The sequence below is a fragment of the Danio aesculapii genome, chromosome 16 (genome assembly GCF_903798145.1).
Source record: "Danio aesculapii chromosome 16, fDanAes4.1, whole genome shotgun sequence".
Taxonomy (NCBI): Eukaryota; Metazoa; Chordata; class Actinopteri; order Cypriniformes; family Danionidae; genus Danio; species Danio aesculapii.
This window is the reverse complement of record NC_079450.1, coordinates 35,828,953-35,846,605: the sequence shown is the minus strand read 5'-3', so window position 1 is coordinate 35,846,605 and position 17,653 is coordinate 35,828,953. Positions and strand designations below refer to the sequence as shown.

The 17,653-nt window shown below is 36.1% G+C and overlaps 2 protein-coding genes across 2 annotated transcripts; both read left to right on the top strand.

Moving 5' to 3' along the window:
- The first annotated feature begins 5,925 nt into the window (after positions 1-5,925).
- On the top strand, positions 5,926-12,967 carry cnfn (cornifelin). Its single transcript, XM_056476007.1, has 4 exons — positions 5,926-6,017; positions 6,790-6,917; positions 12,315-12,451; positions 12,559-12,967. The coding sequence occupies exons 2-4, from the start codon at positions 6,806-6,808 to the stop codon at positions 12,646-12,648; spliced, it is 339 nt and encodes a 112-aa protein (XP_056331982.1). The 5' UTR covers positions 5,926-6,017; positions 6,790-6,805; the 3' UTR covers positions 12,649-12,967.
- Positions 12,968-13,926: 959 nt separating this feature from the next.
- On the top strand, positions 13,927-17,380 carry tlr21 (toll-like receptor 21). The gene has a single exon (XM_056476165.1). The coding sequence runs from the start codon at positions 14,037-14,039 to the stop codon at positions 17,004-17,006; it is 2,970 nt and encodes a 989-aa protein (XP_056332140.1). The 5' UTR covers positions 13,927-14,036; the 3' UTR covers positions 17,007-17,380.
- Positions 17,381-17,653: the final 273 nt, after the last annotated feature.

The window sequence follows — 17,653 nt, the reverse complement described above, 5'->3', positions numbered from 1 at the left end:
CAAGACAAATTTCTTACTACCCAAAGTTTAGTTCAGATGCCCACATGCCCATTGTCTGTGTTTTATGCATAGTCACTTTGATTGTTCTATTGTTCATTTATCATTTTCTATGGTTAACACTGAGGTAATCTTTCAATTAATTGTAAATGATAGCTTAACAGTTGTGTTTGCTGATGTTTTATAAACAAATTTGGGGAGGAGCACGATCAAGCTGTGGTCACGCTGGACTTCTCCCCATAGACTTCCATTCATACGCACGCGAATGCGTCAAATCGAAAACGCAAGGTCGTGCGGCAAATTTCACAGAACGCTGTGTTGGAAAGTTCAAGCTTGGTGAACTTGCGAAATCGCATCACTTGACTGCGTGAGACCAATCGAGGATCAAAACATGACCTCACTGTACAGGAATTTAAAACATGGAGCAATCGCTCGCTTTTTAAAATGTCTAATCCTCTTGTTTAACCCTGCCCTTTTTCGCAGCCCAATTTGACAGAATTTCACAAGCTCAAACTCTAGTGTGACCACAGCTTCAGTCTTTGATGAGGCTAATTCATCACAGACAATCATTCTATTATCCAATCAGCTCAAGACCAAACCCCTATAAATAGTCAAACACTATCATACCTCAGTTTTCGCTTGACTTCAGCGTCCCTCCACCACCCCAACTCCACACTATTAAACCCGATACCTACTTAAATCTGAGGGGGGAGCGTTCTGGAGTCGGGCTAGACACTGCGCTCAGATCCTATCTCTCTCTATCCTGATAAGAGGAATAACACGAGTTTGGGTGTCTTCCCGAGCTCAGAGCCCTCTCCCCGGACAGCACGCCAAATACGCATATTCTATTCAGTCAAGTACCTGTGAGTGTAAACTCGTGAATTCATATTTGACCCAACAACCCACATTACAAGCCAGCATGTTTAGAATGTACATACACAGCAGAATGCAGTGTACTGTCAAACAATCATTTAAACTATTCAAACATGACTTTATTCTAATTATTTCCTGTGAAATCATCTTTATAAATGCTACATTTTTACAGCATTTCTGGGTATCTGATTTCGCTTTGGATAAAAGCGTCTGCTAAATGACTAAATATAAATGAAATGGCGCTCATAGTGTTGAATATTTTGGTTAGGGATAAAGACAGTGTCAGTGCTCAGTTGTCTGGTATATCCATCACACTTTCTATGTGTTCTATTTAGTAGTATGCATACTGTGTAACATAGAGACTAATATTGTATATTGATTTTTATAATTTGGATCTTTGAAGTCATCTGGTATATCTTGCTAAACCCCTGAGCTTAATTTTTAAAGATAATATGCTCACTTAGTGCTCATCTTTAACTTGCACATAACTGATGCCTTCTAAGAGTGTTAACCACATCCTACTCTTAGAAATATAAGACATAGTAGCAACCGGATTTCACTGAGCGGATAGACTGTGATCTCTCTGTCCAATGAAAATGTTAAAAAACATTATCTGCTTACAAGGGAATTCAAGTAAAGATTCCACCTCAAGATTAAAATGGTGTATTGATCATTGAATGCAAACAACATATCTTCCAGCTGCTTGGATTTGTAGATTCAGTTTCAATTACTTTTAAAAACTGTGGTGTATATAGTTACAAGTTCAACAAGTGTAAAACCATAATAATGTACAGTATGTCTTAAAGGAGCAATGCAGTATTTATAAACATTCGTTTGATTATAAACAAATGTTTGTCTATTAAGCCTCCTCAACTGTTGTATATTTAAATGAGGACAAACAGAAGTCACTGTATTAAGGTCTGTGTACAGTTTAGGTGTTAATTTTGGTCATTAAAAACCAGTTTCTTTCAATTGAGAATAATAATAGTAAGAAGATGATGATGATAATGAAAAGCCTTTATTTGTCACATACACTTTTACATGTAGCGAAATTGGACCCCTCCGACCATACACAAGCATCACATTTCAGGGGAAGACAGGTCAGACAAGATGTAGCTTTTAGAAAGAGGAAAGAGGAAAGAGGTGATACTTTAGGGAGAAGGGAGAAGAATAAAAGCTCCTGTTAGACTATCCTTGAAGTTGGGCAGTGTGAAATCAGAGGAAAAAAAACCAGCATCAAGCACACAAACACATAGACATAACATTGCAACAGGGGATGGGAACAGGGGGTGTGGAGAGAGTCCGATATAGGGTAACAGCCATCTGGTTCTGCCACTAGAGAGCGCTGGTCACAGACCCGCATACCTACACCGAGAGTAATAAGCATACGAAGGCATGGGATGCGGGGGGAGGCAGTGATTGTCTATAGCTGTCTGTAAGGTCCCATTTACACTAATACATTTTAGTTTTAAAACGGCGTTCTAAAATGAAAACGATCCGGTTCCACACTAGCAAAAAAGCCCCAATCAGATCAATCACAATGTCTGCAGCCCCACCTCCATTTTCAGATGCCTCCTTTTTCCCCCATCCACACTACGGAGCAGTGGCATTTTCAAATGAAAATGGCCTCTTCAGCGTTTTCAAAAAGCTCCGTTTTCGGCGCTCGAAAACTCTGGAGTAGTGTGGACGGATGGCGTAAGCATAGCAAAACTTGTGCGTTTTAAAACTAAAACGGAATGAAGTGTCTTATATGTTTTGCAGATATCTAATGTTCTTCACTGATCTCCAGATCTGTTCAAATCTCGTTGCAAAGCTGCTAGTTTTCCAATTCCAGTCCATAACCGCTGCCCTAACAACCCTGCAAACCCATCCAAATCAATCCAGCTGGCCAGCTTGGTGGGGTTTTGAGCCGCACTGACCGCTTTTATTAATCGTCGATAGCCCAGGTCCATGCCTAAGCCCATCAGCAGAAACCCTGTTCGCAAAGTTAAGAGTTTTCCATTGTTTTGGAAACTATTGCAATTCCCTTTAAATGGGCCAACTTTAGATGGTTGAAATTTTTGACTTTGAAAGACAACATCACTTGAAAAAAACTAACTGCAATATTGCGCAGCCTTAGTCTATAAATATATGACGACTGATCAATCAGTAGTCAAAATCAAATCAATAAATGACAGAAGAATTTCTGACTCGCAATTAATCAGCCCACCACAGAGCAGCAGTGTTTGCTTCTTTTTTTATGGCATTTAAAATCTGTATGTCTCAAGCAAAACTGTAGATAAACACTTGCTCTGTAATTCCACTTGCCCATCCTAATATGTCAATATACACTGATTCAAATGGCACTCTTTTTACAAAGCAACTTAATTTCTCCAGCTGTAATCCACCATACTGTAACTTCATCCAATGATGTACTTATTTTAGCTTATAGATCATTTTTACAGCACAGATCAAATAAAGATAACTTTTATTTTTCACATTTATACATTTGAATAGTTGTTTGTATTCATTATCTCATCTTGCTTCAGAGATTTAAAGGGGTGAAGTTTCAAATCCGTTACTTTGTCCCTGTCTAAAGCATTTGAAACTGTGGTTTGTGATTTTGACAGTTTGGTTGTGCAACATATAATCTTCAGACATTGGTCAATCCTGTGCGCACATGTATGTGGTTACAGTGATCAGAATGAAAAAGGAAATGACTGCAGAATTGACAAAACAATCCTAAAATTTAAATATTATATGTAAAGCAGTGCTGAGTACGTGTGATATCTCTTCTTTTTATATATATATAGGCTTAGATAGAGTTGAAAAACAGTTTAGAGTCAAATACAAAAGCACTATATTTGGTTATGTGTGGTAAAATGTGTGAAACTGGAAATTCATGTTCTCAGATGACGTGTTTTAAAGAGACCATTTACTTAAGGGGCAGGAGGCTGATTACTGTATTTATACAAGCTGACTTCACAGACGCAGATGAAAAGGAAAAGAATTAGTAAGTGCTAAAGCTGTGCAGTCCATTAGGAAAACCAGAGACATGCCCTGATGTGTAAACATGAGTAAACTGTACGTTCACAAAACCAATCAGTTCAGTTTTCAAGAAGTAAAATTGCTTCTTCCTCACATGCTCTTAAATCTACTAAATCTTTTTGATAGTTTGTGTTGTCATCGGACTGTACGCATCTAAACATCATCTAAAAAGGCAATTTACGAAACTGCACTTTGATCGATCCTACCAACACAATACCTATACAAACGCTGTGTTTGAAATTCAAATAGCTTGTGAAGTTACTTCTACAGCCTTTCTTGTCCAGTTTCACATGTTGCCTAATAAATTTTTTTTTGCAAGTATTCAAATGTCACATATTATATCTGAGCTTCCCTTTTCTGTTCATATTCCCGTGAATTTGAAACAGTGCCTTTCAAAAGAGAACTTGGTTCAAGTCTGAAGTCAGAAAAAAAAAGAGAGACATATCTACACTACCGGTCAAAAGTTTGGGGTCAGTAGGATTTTTAAATGTGCAAATAATAAACATATCCTGCTCACCAATGCTGCATTTATTTCTTCAAAAATACAGAACAAATTGGAAAATTATGAAATGCTATTGCACTATATAATAACTGTTCAAAAGAAGTTTGTCATTTAATTTGATCAATTATTCCAGTGATTTTAAAGATGAATTTTCAGTTTTATTACTCCAGTCTTCAGAGTTACAAGATTCCTCAAAAATCACACTAATATTATTATTATTATTATTATTATTATTATTATTATTATTATTATTATTAATAATAATATTAATGGTAATAGTAATAAAAGCTTTAATGACTGGAGTAATAATTTAATTTGAAACTGCATGCAATAAGAAAGCAGTTATTTAAAATTTTTATAAATATAAAAAAAAAAAATACAAATTTACATTCAATAAATGGCGCCTTGATGAACAAAAAAGTTTTATAAAAATAAAAAAAAACATGGAGAAAAAAAAAACGGACCCCAAATTTTTGACCGGTAGTGTAGATATAATTAATAAAATGAATAGGAAGAAATTTGCTGTCTTTCCATGTCACTTTTTGTATGAGGTTGTATGATGTGTTTGTATGAGGATAATGGAAAATCAGCAAATACTAAACACAATATTACCAGCACATTACTTTTTTTAATACTGTGAACCATGTGGAAAAAGTTAAAGCTATAGACCTTTCTTTTTGGTTATTGTTTTCTTTTGGTCACAATGGGTTAAAAGGTGGGTATCATTATAGGCCTGCTGATAACAAAACCAAGAGCCAGTTTTCTGACAAGCAAACATGAAATGCATTGCCTGAAATTGCCAATATGTCAATGAACATGCCATATGCAACAACAATTCAGTTAAGTAGAATTTGGACTCCAAAGCTGTTCAGTAGAGGTAATTAGCAGAGATGACAAAGACATTTCGGCCACTTAAAAAATTCACCGGATAAAACATTCCTGACATTTTAAACATGATATTTAAAGTAAAGATATTCACATAAAAATAATTCATTCATTCATTCATTCATTTTCTTTTCGGCTTAATCCCTTTATTAATCCGGGATCGCCACAGCAGAATGAACCGCTAACTTATCCAGCATATATTTTACGCAGCGGATGCCCTACCAGCCGCAACCAATCACTAGAAAACACCCATGATTTTAAATCTACAACTTTGTATAATATACATGCATTTCAAACAAATGTAAGCAAGCTTTGTTACTGTTAATACCTCTATTGACAGAAATGTATTTTATGGTTAGGCAAATATGCAGAGCATAAACCTATATTATATATTGTATGGGGGTTACTGGACAAATTAAATCAGAGCTCTTGAATTGTGGCCGGTGTGCTGTACGTACGTTCACACAGGTACAGATAAACAATGTTCCCCTCTAAATATTTTATGAGTTGTAGATAACATATTGTTTTGAAGGGTGTGGAGACCTGAAACTTCTCGCCCCCAAAGCAAACACTTCACCCTTCAGTTTACAGGTCACATAAAGCACTCACCACTGGTAGAGTTTCCCCTCCCCGTCATTATGTTAAAGGTGATTTCCAGTGTCAGTGAGATCTATCAGAACATCATTCCCTGAAGGAGGTGAGACAATATTAGGAACACTCTACACTGAAACAGGTAAGAGAGAGGATACAATTTTAAATATTTCTTAAAATGGCGTCACTTGTCCTAATTAGTACTTATTTGGACACTATCTCTATAACTATGTTTCCATTCAAAATACAAATGAAACTTATGAGAAAAGCCTTGTTTGCATACTATAAGTGAAAGAGAACAAAATCATTACTTTCTGAATAACTGCCAGCAAATATTAAACAAAAAAATTGTACTTTTCTCAATTAATAAATGAATTTTAGCCTCAGAAGATGAAATGTAATGAATGCGCTGTGGCTTTTGGAGGCATGAGATTACTCTTTAGGAGCACAGATGCTCAAGACAGTTCTGCAGGTAACTAAACACTTTAGAATGATCAAAACATTTCAGATGTTGTGTAATGTGTTTGGTCTTCTAGTTTGTTCATTAATGCTGTCCCATTATTCCCATTTTTGTTATCACATGATCTGTTAAAACTAAACGTTTTTGATGGGCATGATCCAAATTTTCGATGCATTTCCATCATAGTTTATGCACATTTCTTTTAGCAGACAAAACTTTTATCTAACTCATTTGAGTGCATCTTTGTGTTTCTATTCATTATTAATCATTTATTTTTTATTCAATTTATTTTTATTAATAATTAATTATTTTTAATGCAGTATTCCAAAATGTGCCTAAAATAGGTGGATGGAAACATAGCTTGGTTATATTAGCCAAGTGAAAATGTTTTGTAATTGTAAAAACTTGTAGTACAATACGGTCTATAAAAGAGGATTCTCCCGTCATTCACCAGGTTTCTGTTGTCAGTGATGTCATATCAGGCAGAATCAATGACGTCTCAGCCTCAAATGACTGTGACCAGTTACACAGTTTCTCACTGGAGCTCTGACGTCTGTGACTGCTGTGATGACTGCGGCATCTGTGAGTGACTGAGGAAGATGAAGCTCTGCCATTTCATTATATCTTGTATACAATGACAATAACGCATTCTGTTCTATTCTATTCTATTCTATTCTATTCTATTCTATTCTATTCTATTCTATTCTATTCTATTTTATTAAAGGGTTATAAACTGCCTTTTTAATTGTGTACTGTTTACTGAGATCCACTATAATAATAAATGTGTATTTACAGTTGAAAACTTGTCCACGCCCCCAACCCCCCCCTCCCCCCGTTTATTTTTCCCCCAATTTCTGTTTAACTGAGAGCAGATTTTTTTAACACATTCTTAAACATAATAGTTTTAATAACTCATTTCTAATAACTGATTTATTTTATTTTTGCCATGATGACAGTAAATAATATTTGAGTACATATTTTTCAAGACACAAGACATTTAAACATATTTAAAGGCTTCCCTAGGTTAATTAGGTTAACTAGGCAGGTTAGGGTACTTAGGCAAGTTATTGTATAATGATGGTTTGTTCTGTAGATCATTGAAAAAAATATAGCTTAAGGGGGCTAATAGTTTTGACTCTAAAATGTTTTTTAAAAAATTTAAAACTGCTTTTATTCTAGCCAAAATAAAACAAGCAAGACTTTCTCCGGAAGAAACAATTTTATCAGACATACTGTGGAAATTTCCTTGCTCTGTTAAACATCATTTGGGAAATATTTAAAAAAGAAAATACAAAACTGCAACTGTATATAAAAACAATATAGAAGTAATAGGCTGTTCTGTACTGTTTTGGCCCTCCTAGTTTGAATACGCTGTTTGGACAGGTGTGGTGGATTGTGGATTGTATACTTGTATTGCATATTTAAAGATTTTCATTGGTTGTGGCAACAAGTTGTTTTATAAGTTAAGACAGCTGTGTGTCCACCTTTGCAAACTTGTGGATGTATGTTTGGCAGACTATATTATTCATAGATGGACACTGCTGTTTTCAGAGCAGCTTTATTGTTTGGTTTCAGCATAAACCTCGTTATCTATCCAAAACATACCCAGTGGGAGGAGCTAAACAGTTAGTGTTTTATAAGTAGGCTGTGGAGGCAGATTATTTATTATAGCTTTCAGAATATTGGAATTATCTGCTCTTAACACGATGTAGCTGTTTTTGTTGCCTGTGCCTTTAATGCAAGTTCGCTCCGCTCACCGTTCCCATGTGCCTGTCAGAGTGTGCCTCAATCTCCGCCTCGGCTGGATCAGATAAACAGCACAGTGACAGACATGAAAGAAGCACGTAACGTTTGTGAGAAATACTACAGTTTCCCAATGATTATTTGATGTATTTGCTGTGGATTAAATTCAAGCCTTTCTACGACGATGAATCACACACAGTCATTACAAAGTTCATGCTCATACACACACAGACAGCACTTTTTTATAATTGTACTGACATGCGGCTGTGGTGATGAATTTATTTTATCTTTATCTTTATTACAAACATGCACTGTTTTGGGAACATTTGAAACTTTGTAAAACCAGCCTGATCTCACGAGAAAACGTAAGTATTTTACGTTTTGACAGTTTAGTGGCTAATTCGTACGAATTCGTATGAGTTCAGTCGTACGAAATTGTACGATTTTAAAAAGGAGGCGTGGCACCTAACCCCACCCCTAAACCCAACCGTCATTGGCGGATGAGCAAATCGTACTAAATTGTACGAATTAGCCACTAAATCAAATAGTTACGAATTGCCGTGAGATTGTGTTGTGTAAAATTCATTCTTGATCACATTTGGTGATAATTGATGATCACATCCAGCTAAACAGATCTTTTAATCTCAGTTGCTTTGCGCACGTCCTGTCCTGTTTATATGATTATACGCAATACTACCAGTGTTTCCTCTAGGATTTTTTCCAGCTGTGGCGGCAGGCCTTTTTTACACAGATCTACTTACTACCTGTAGCGTTATTTCAATGACAAATGTCGTGAGCGCAGTATTACGAGTCGAGATCGCATTTATGTAATAGCCTACAGCATGCGAATCTCTTTAGATGTGCCCCGATTTCCTCTGCTTGTGCACAAAGCTTCTTGCGCGCCCTCAAATGCGCGCTGCTCAAGCGCACAGTGTTGCCAGATTGGGCGGTTTAGGTTTGAACTTATCTTTGCGGGTAAAAAGTGACAGGCGAGCAGTGAAAATTTTGGCCGTTTTGCAACGGCATGCCCGCCAGCCCCGGTCTGCTCTTATAAACCTGTTTTGATCTCCCAAAGAGATGCCATAGCCCCCGTTTTTTGCATACATATGCTTAGAACAGTGTATAAACGCTTGTGATCTCGACAGCTTTTGGGCTGGAAACAGTCAGCATCATCTGGCAACACTGAGCGCAGATCTTCTTGTGCGCTCTCAAATAAATGCTGCTGAAGTGTAATTTAGGGCGTTTATGTAACGAGTATGTCTCCAGCATTTATTAGATTTGCTAGGAATATTTATGAATGTCTTCAATAGTCCTACAGAGCGGTATTAATGCGTCCTAAAGTAAAGTAAAACTGCTATACGATGTGTTTTCTGGCCTCACGCATCACGCACCTGTAATGTCAACCAGTCAGTCAGTCAGCACGTAACCTTAAAGGGTTAAACAAATGACGCACAGCACTACTACGATCGGTTACAGAAAAGTTCACCTGGTTATAATTCACTTACCCTTTAATACATTTTGGTTCGATTATCACCCGCTATTAAAATAATAAAATGTATTGAATAAGAAGCTGTAATGTAGCCGTGGCTGGATGAATTTTAGCGTGGCGCCCCGCCATGAAAGAATGAATGTAGCGGAAACCATGAATACTACCAAAACATATCAATACGTGGCTGTCATTCAATTTGGTGGGCAGAGAAACCGCACTCCTACTGTACGTCACATTGAGGTGGGCCTCAAAATAGGAGGGATTTGGATCCTATTTTAACAGCAGGAAATGTAAAAACACTTATTGTCTTTATATCACTCCAATATGACTGTGGACACACTATACCTACACACAGTTCTGTCCAAACAGCTTACAAAAGATGATTTTCATCATAGGTGCCCTTTAAGGGAATTTTGATGTATTTTGCTCAAGCTTATGTATATAAGCATGAATAATTTGTAAAAAGGAATGTTGCATACAAAATTAAAATCCTGACTTATTAAAGGCACAAGCAACCCCCAACAAAAATGTGAGGTCAATTTAATCAACCCCAGAAAATCCAAGATATAAGTGACTTTATTAGAATATTAAGAATATTATTTTCATGAGTATTTTATTAGTAAAGCCAGTTCTGTCATCAGTAATAAATCTCCAGCACATTCTTTCAGATGGAGCAGCATTTACTACACACAATCAGAGTTCACCATCAAAATCGTGTTCATAAGTTAATCGTGTGATAGTGAAATCATTCATTCTGCGATATCATTCGATCATGTCAAAATGCCACATTTATAACATGTTTTTACTTATGATGTGCATGGAAATACACATGACAAGCTTTTGCTTAATCAAGGTTTTGATTTCATATCTCTATATAACAACGTGGTTATTCATGAAACACAAGCCATGGTTACTGATAACTTGGGAATCATGAAAAATACACAGGCAAAATAAAATTAATCCAAGTGGCTCCTGACGATACACTGATTTCTTATAAAGCAAAACAATGTTAGCGCAGTATGTTTATTAATTACAGAGAGGGATGATGTGTATGTTTTATGTTTGTACTTGTGTTTATCCTGGATGCAGGCCTACATGAAAATAAGATCACCTTTGCATAGTTTTAGTTACCAGATTTGATGTGTTATTTTTACTCTGGATTACTTGATTTTGATTGGTCAGTCACAACATTTCAAGTTGCTATTCCCCAATAACAACCGATTAAACAAATAACAAAGACTCATCCAGGTATGCAAGGGTGAGCAGCTATAAAGAACTGTCCCTTTGGTTAAAATGTTGAACATAAGCATTTTATAGTAGCGCTCGTCTTTACTCACTTCAGTTTAGACACACAATGACAAACTTCCTTATACACTTCCCTTTAGGGGAAATCCCTACTGCCATTTTGAAGTTTATACAGAGAGACCAATGACCCTTTGACAAAGACAGAGAGTGATCCTACTTCCTAAGTACACTTCAAGCAGATCCGTATACTTCTCCAACTACACTCAAAAAATATATTTTTACTCTTTACTCTTTACTTTTTTATATTTTTAAATGTTACTTAATTAAAATGCAGCAAAGGTTATTTTTTTAGGTGTATTATCATAGCTAACTAATCTATTTCTTCTTATGACATTAAATATTTAACCTCAGAATGATCTCAAAAGCAGAGCTGAAGTCTGATTCTGTGGGGCTGTGCTTTACAAATCAGCAGCCTAAAATCATTTGCTAGAAATGTAAAAAGTAATGTATTGATTTACATTAAGTCACTAAAATCATTATGCTATATTACATTTTAAATTAAATGAAATTAAATTAAACAAGTAAAATTGTACTCGTAAGCTATTACATTTCTAAAGAAACTATCTCAGCACATTTTACTGTACACAGTACAAGTTCACGAGAGAATTGCTGAATAAGCTGATATGTGTAATGTTACGTAAATACATTTCAAAGATTTCTTTTATTGGTTAAAAGTTAAAAGAGCCTTAAACTAAATCTGATCAGAACAATACCTGATTTTATGCAAGGTATTCATGAAAGTAAAAGTAGAAAACATCATGACTAAGCAAATCAATGTCTGTTGAGTCGTGCAAAAGTTTTCCTTTTAATAATTATCTATGAATTCAATCAAGAATACCAGCTCTCAGTATTCCTTAATGTGGACCCCCATCAAGCTTGAGTGGGTACTTATAGACAGGGGCGCTGGTGATATTTCGTGTTGAGCATGAAATCATGTCATTAACTTGCGCAGTTAAGGCAAAATCATCAACACAAGCACTGAGCTTGTTTTGATGATTTTGCCTTAACTGCACGAGTTAATGACATGATTTCATGCTCAACACGAAATATTCGTGAAAACATTACCAGCACCCAACATAATATACATACAGCTTCTGACAGATTTCCCACCAACATTTTTGAGCTACTGATGCTGATATTTGTGCTATGATAATGCCACTGCCATTCAGGTTTGTCTGGGATTTTCCAACGTAATAGTACCTCATAAATAAAATGTATTGATTAAAAAGCACTATTGGAATTTCATTTAAATGTGATTTTCTGCATACAGTAAGTGGTTTACTGATTTGCATGTAGACACACAACAAATTTCCGAAATCAAATTTTTTATGTAAACTCACTTATTGTTGACTGGACAAATAACAATTCAAAGCTCTGAATTACTTAAATTTAAAGCTCATGTTGTACAATGGTGTGAAATCTGACATTTCTTTTCTCCTCAGGTCTGTGTGGGGCATTTATTCCTTGCATCTTGGGTTGTAAGGTGGCACAGGATAATGGCGACAGCTGCTGTTTGCCTTTCCTACCTGGAGCTATGGTTGCACTGAGGACCAGCATCCGTGACCGATATCATATTAATGTAGGTGATGAAATAGAAACAATCTATAGTTTTAATTCAAGCCGAAATCCATCATTCCATAACACTGTTGATAAAAGTCTAGCACTAAGTGTCTTATCTCTTTTTAGGGGTCTGTCTGTGATGACTGGGTGATCATGACCTGCTGCTCTTTCTGTGGACTCTGTCAGCTGGCCCGAGAACAGAAGGCCAGAGGCTAATTCGGAAATGAAGGAATTGGAATCAATGATTTAAAAAAAACATTTAACATGATTTGCTTTTTTCATAACTGTATTGAAATAACCTATTTCTGTATTGAAATAACCCTTCAACTATACAATATTGGATTCGATTTTATTGCACCTTGCATTACATTTTATACAATAAACCAATCCCTTATTCATTTTTTACATCAATCCGTCTACCTCAATTTAGGCCAAAATTATTATAATAAAATTCAAATAATTGTTAGTATAAAAATATGTATTTACAGAGATTTCTCTGCATGACAAATAAAAACAACGCGCCTAGGCTACACTGCTTATTTGTCTGATCTGACTTTGTTGGTTCCTCTTTCTATTCCTGGGAGGAGAAACTCCTGTTTAAAAGAGAAAGATTTCTTCTGATAGCTGCAAAACTATCGGAAAGTATTTCATGAAGGTAAGGTACTAACTCGTATTCATTTTAAAATCCAGAGCTTGCTTTTTTAGCAAAGATTTGAGAGCTTGTATTACTTTGACTTTGAGTTCTCTGTTTGTTTTGCTCACCTCTCTTTGTACTTTAATGTTTCATTAGCAAAAGAAGTTTTCATCCAGTTACATGTTAACTTTAAGTAAAGTGTTTAAGTATTGACTTTATTTGTACTTCTTTGATACAATCTAGTTGTATTTTTAAATAAAATTGTTTAGAGAAGTCGCTGATTGGGGAATGGGGAAACTGTCAGTTAATATGAGTTATTAGAGAAGCGTGACAAATACATTTTGTCTGTCTGCATTCATATAAAGTGCACAGTATAAATGAGTACACCAAAATTCATTGAAAATGAATCATTTATAATAATTTCTCAGTGAATCTAGACTGTATTTTAGTGCATTTAAAAACAAAACAGTTTGTTTAAACAGTTATATTTCCTTTTTTTTCATTAAAATTTAATTAATTGGGGTGTGATAATATTCCCACAGTGATCTTATAAGATTAATTCCAGTTTTGGTTTTGGAACTGACTAATCTAATATATATATACACAAACATGTTATTGTAGCATCCATAACAGAATGTATGAATGTAAAATGGTTGTACTCATTATTACTCATTCATTTATTACTCACTGCACTTTCGCTAACCACAGTCATTTTATTAATTGGTAATATATGAAATAAATATTTAAAACATCTATTGGTTGTTCTAGCTTTTATTTATTACATCCAAAGATAAAAAAGTATGTTTGACACTTCAGATTATATAAATTATAACCTCAATCTTTTTTTTCTCTTTAGTAGCCGGCTGTTAAACTCTCAATACTGGACTAGACGCAGCTCTCACAGAGTGAAAGGCTTTGTAATGTTGGACTCAGTTATTAGGAATTACATTTAAAAGTGGAACTGAAAAATATGGCATATTCTGCATGCCACGAACTGATGCTAAAGGCTACATTCATCTGTCTCATAAAACTTGCCTGCAGCTACAGTTTCAGAAGTTGCATAGAGATCCCAGATTCTAATCATACAATCTTCACATGTGTTAAAAGTTATGAACGAGACATAACTGCGATAGTGAGTGATGTATTTCCCACTGCATTAAATCTTACAATCTCTCGTAGCAACATTGAATATGTGCAAAGTCAAAGCTTCGATCATCTGCCCAATCTGACTGCTCTGATACTGGACGCTAACCATATTACTAACATCGACAAGGATGCATTTAATAATCTACACCATCTTCAGACATTAAATCTGTCCTGCAACAGCATATCATTTCTCCACCGGGATGTCTTCAGTGAACTCCATAACCTCACACAGTTGCTCCTGGGAAGCAATAAACTGACTAATCCTGATAAGTATCTGTTTTCAAGTCTGACAAACCTAAAGATTCTTGACTTACGTAGAAACCACTTGTATAACTTTTCCTCTGTGGTTGAATGCATAACGAACCTGACTACCTTGATAAAACTGGATCTTTCTTTTAACAAGCTGACCACCCTGCAACACTCCACCTATCTGCCAGAGTCACTTGCCTCGCTATACCTCAGCGATAACAAGCTAAAGACACTGGGATGTGCCAAGTCTTTCCTAATGAATGTCAAAGTGCTGGATCTCTCAGACAACAAAAATCTGGCATCCAAATCTTTTCTTGGCCTGAAACTGGAGAATATAAGGTACCTGCGGTTGCGCTTTACCAATATCTCCATTTTCAAACTTCTTACTTATCCCAATGTGCATCCGTGGCACATTGACTTTTCTGGCCTGAAGCTGAAGACCTCCCATGCACTGAGTTCACTGTGTGTCCTTATGCGAAATCACAGCCATAAAGATTTACAAATACCTAACATGTTCCTCCAGAGCAATTCTATAGGAGCTCTAAAAAACAATACATTTCGTTATTGCCCCAGTATCACACATGAAATGGACCTCTCACGGAACGAGCTGAAAAGCGTCGGCTGCTTGCAGTTTCTCCACAATCAGACTCAACTGAATAGTCTCAAGATGGAGCATAATCATCTGACCAGGCTAATATCCTGCAACAAAGCAGAAAAGCATAATAGCCTGACAAACCTGAGCTACCGATACAACCGTATTCTTCAGATCAGTGGTTATGCCTTCAGCAATACCCCAAAATTACAAACACTGGAGCTGAACATCAACATAATTGCTTATATGGACCATAAAGCCTTAAGTGGGCTCATAGATCTCAAGACTCTTCGACTCGACAACAACCTTTTGAGTGATATCTACAATGACAGCTTTGAAGATCTCACTAACCTGAAGACTCTCAACCTGCGCAACAATCAAATAGCTGTCATTTTCAACTACACCTTTCAGAATCTGTCTAAACTAGATATTTTAGATTTAGGCGGGAACAAGATCTCACAGCTGAAGCCGCATGCTTTTGATGGGCTCTATAGCTTGAGCAATTTGTATCTAGACAGAAATCATCTTAAAATGATTGATGTCATACTCTTTGGGAAACTCTCTGGCACCCTGCAGGTGCTTGATTTGCAGGGTAACAAGATTGTGTATTTTACAGAACATACACACTCGCCGTTTAAAAATATGTCTCGACTTTACGACCTGAAACTTAATGGACAGCAACCTAGCGGCATTAACTTGTTGCCTAGTGCATTTTTCCGTGGTCTAACTTCTCTGAAAAGTCTGTATCTCACCAACAATCATATTATTGGATTTGGTGATGAAACGTTTGACGACCTGAAAAACTTGGATTACCTAACACTGGACAACTCGTGTGCTGGGGTAGCCCAGCTCCAATCTGGAATTTTCAAAAACCTTCAAAAACTAAGGACGTTATCTCTTGAGAACATGGGTATTAAATCTTTTTCAAAAGATGTTTTCGGAAATCTCACAGGACTGAAGACGCTGCATTTGAATCGAAATCCCATGATGTCTTTGGACATTAGTTTACTGGACAATCTGACTAATCTAACGTACATCGACATGCGCAGTTGTCCTCTCAGTTGTGGCTGCCATAACAGTGATCTACAGAACTGGACCATAATGAATAAGAGGCTCCAATTTCCACATCTTTTCAATATCACATGCCCAGACCACCCAGGCTCATATTTTCACAACTTTGACACTAAAGTGTGTTATTTGGACATAGAGCTCTACTTTTTTTCCTCAACCTTCACATTGACAATTTTAATAACCTTAATACCACTTCTCTATGTCAAACTTTACTGGAAATTCAAGTATGGCTACTATGTGTTTCGATCGTGGTTTGGAGAACAGTGGCGTCGCTTAAGGGACCAGGAGGAAAAATACAATTACGATGCCTTTGTTTCCTACAATTCGGCAGATGAGGACTGGGTAATGGAACAGTTACTGCCAAACCTTGAGGGTTCTTCATTTCGCCTGTGCCTCCACCACAGAGATTTTGAGCTGGGCCGTGATATTGTCGACAACATCGTAGCTGCCGTCTATGGCAGTCGTAAAACAATCTGTGTGGTCAGTCAGAGCTTCCTCCGCAGTGAATGGTGCTCACTAGAGATTCAGTTGGCCAGCTATCGCCTCTTCCAAGAAATGCAAGATGTGCTTTTGCTTGTCTTTCTGGAGCCCATCCCTGAACGTCAACTGTCCGCTTATCATCGCATGAGGAAAGTCATGCTCAAAAAGACTTATCTGCAGTGGCCTGGGTCAAACTGTTCTGATCCAAACAGTGCAAAAGAACTGTTCTGGAATCAGTTAAAGAGAGCTCTAAGAAGCAGCAACATTGGAAGCCAAGAGGAGCGGAAGATGGATGACAATGATCAGAGGAGAAAAGAGAAAGTGTGTGCGAACAAGGAGGAAAGAGAATATTTTGTTAATCAGACACCAACAGAAGATGAAATATATTACCTTATGCCCTAATTACACTGACACACACACTGTACATATACAGTGTGAAGTCTATTTGTTTTATTTAGACTAAAATAAAAGCAGTTTTTAGTTTTTACATACCATTTTAAGGTCAAAACTATTAGCCCCTTTAAGCGAAATTTTTTCCGAAAGTCTACAGAGCAAACCATCATTATACAATAACTTGCCTAATTACCCTATCCTGCCTAGTTAACCTAATTAACCTAGTTAAGCCTTTAAATGTCACTTTAAGCTGTATTGAAGTTTCTTAATAATATCTAATAAAATATTATTCCAAAGATAAAATAAATCAGTTATTAGAAATGAGTTATTAAAACTACTATGTTTAGAAATGTGTAGAAAAATCTTCTCTCTGTTAAACAGAAATTGGGGAAAAAATAAAGGGGGGCTAATAATTCTGTCTTCATGTATATATATATATATATATATTAATCTGTGAAATATAAACTCGATTAACTGACTTCAATAAATTTGACAGGCTGTAAATGATGCATATATGTATATACAATATGTTTGTAGCTTCTTTTATGTTTAGCATACAGTTTTACTACTTTAACAACTATTTCAGAAAAGTGGTCCAAGTTTTCTTTCCTCCCAAGTCTTTTACAAAGATGTACAAAATAAGGATCTGAGGAATA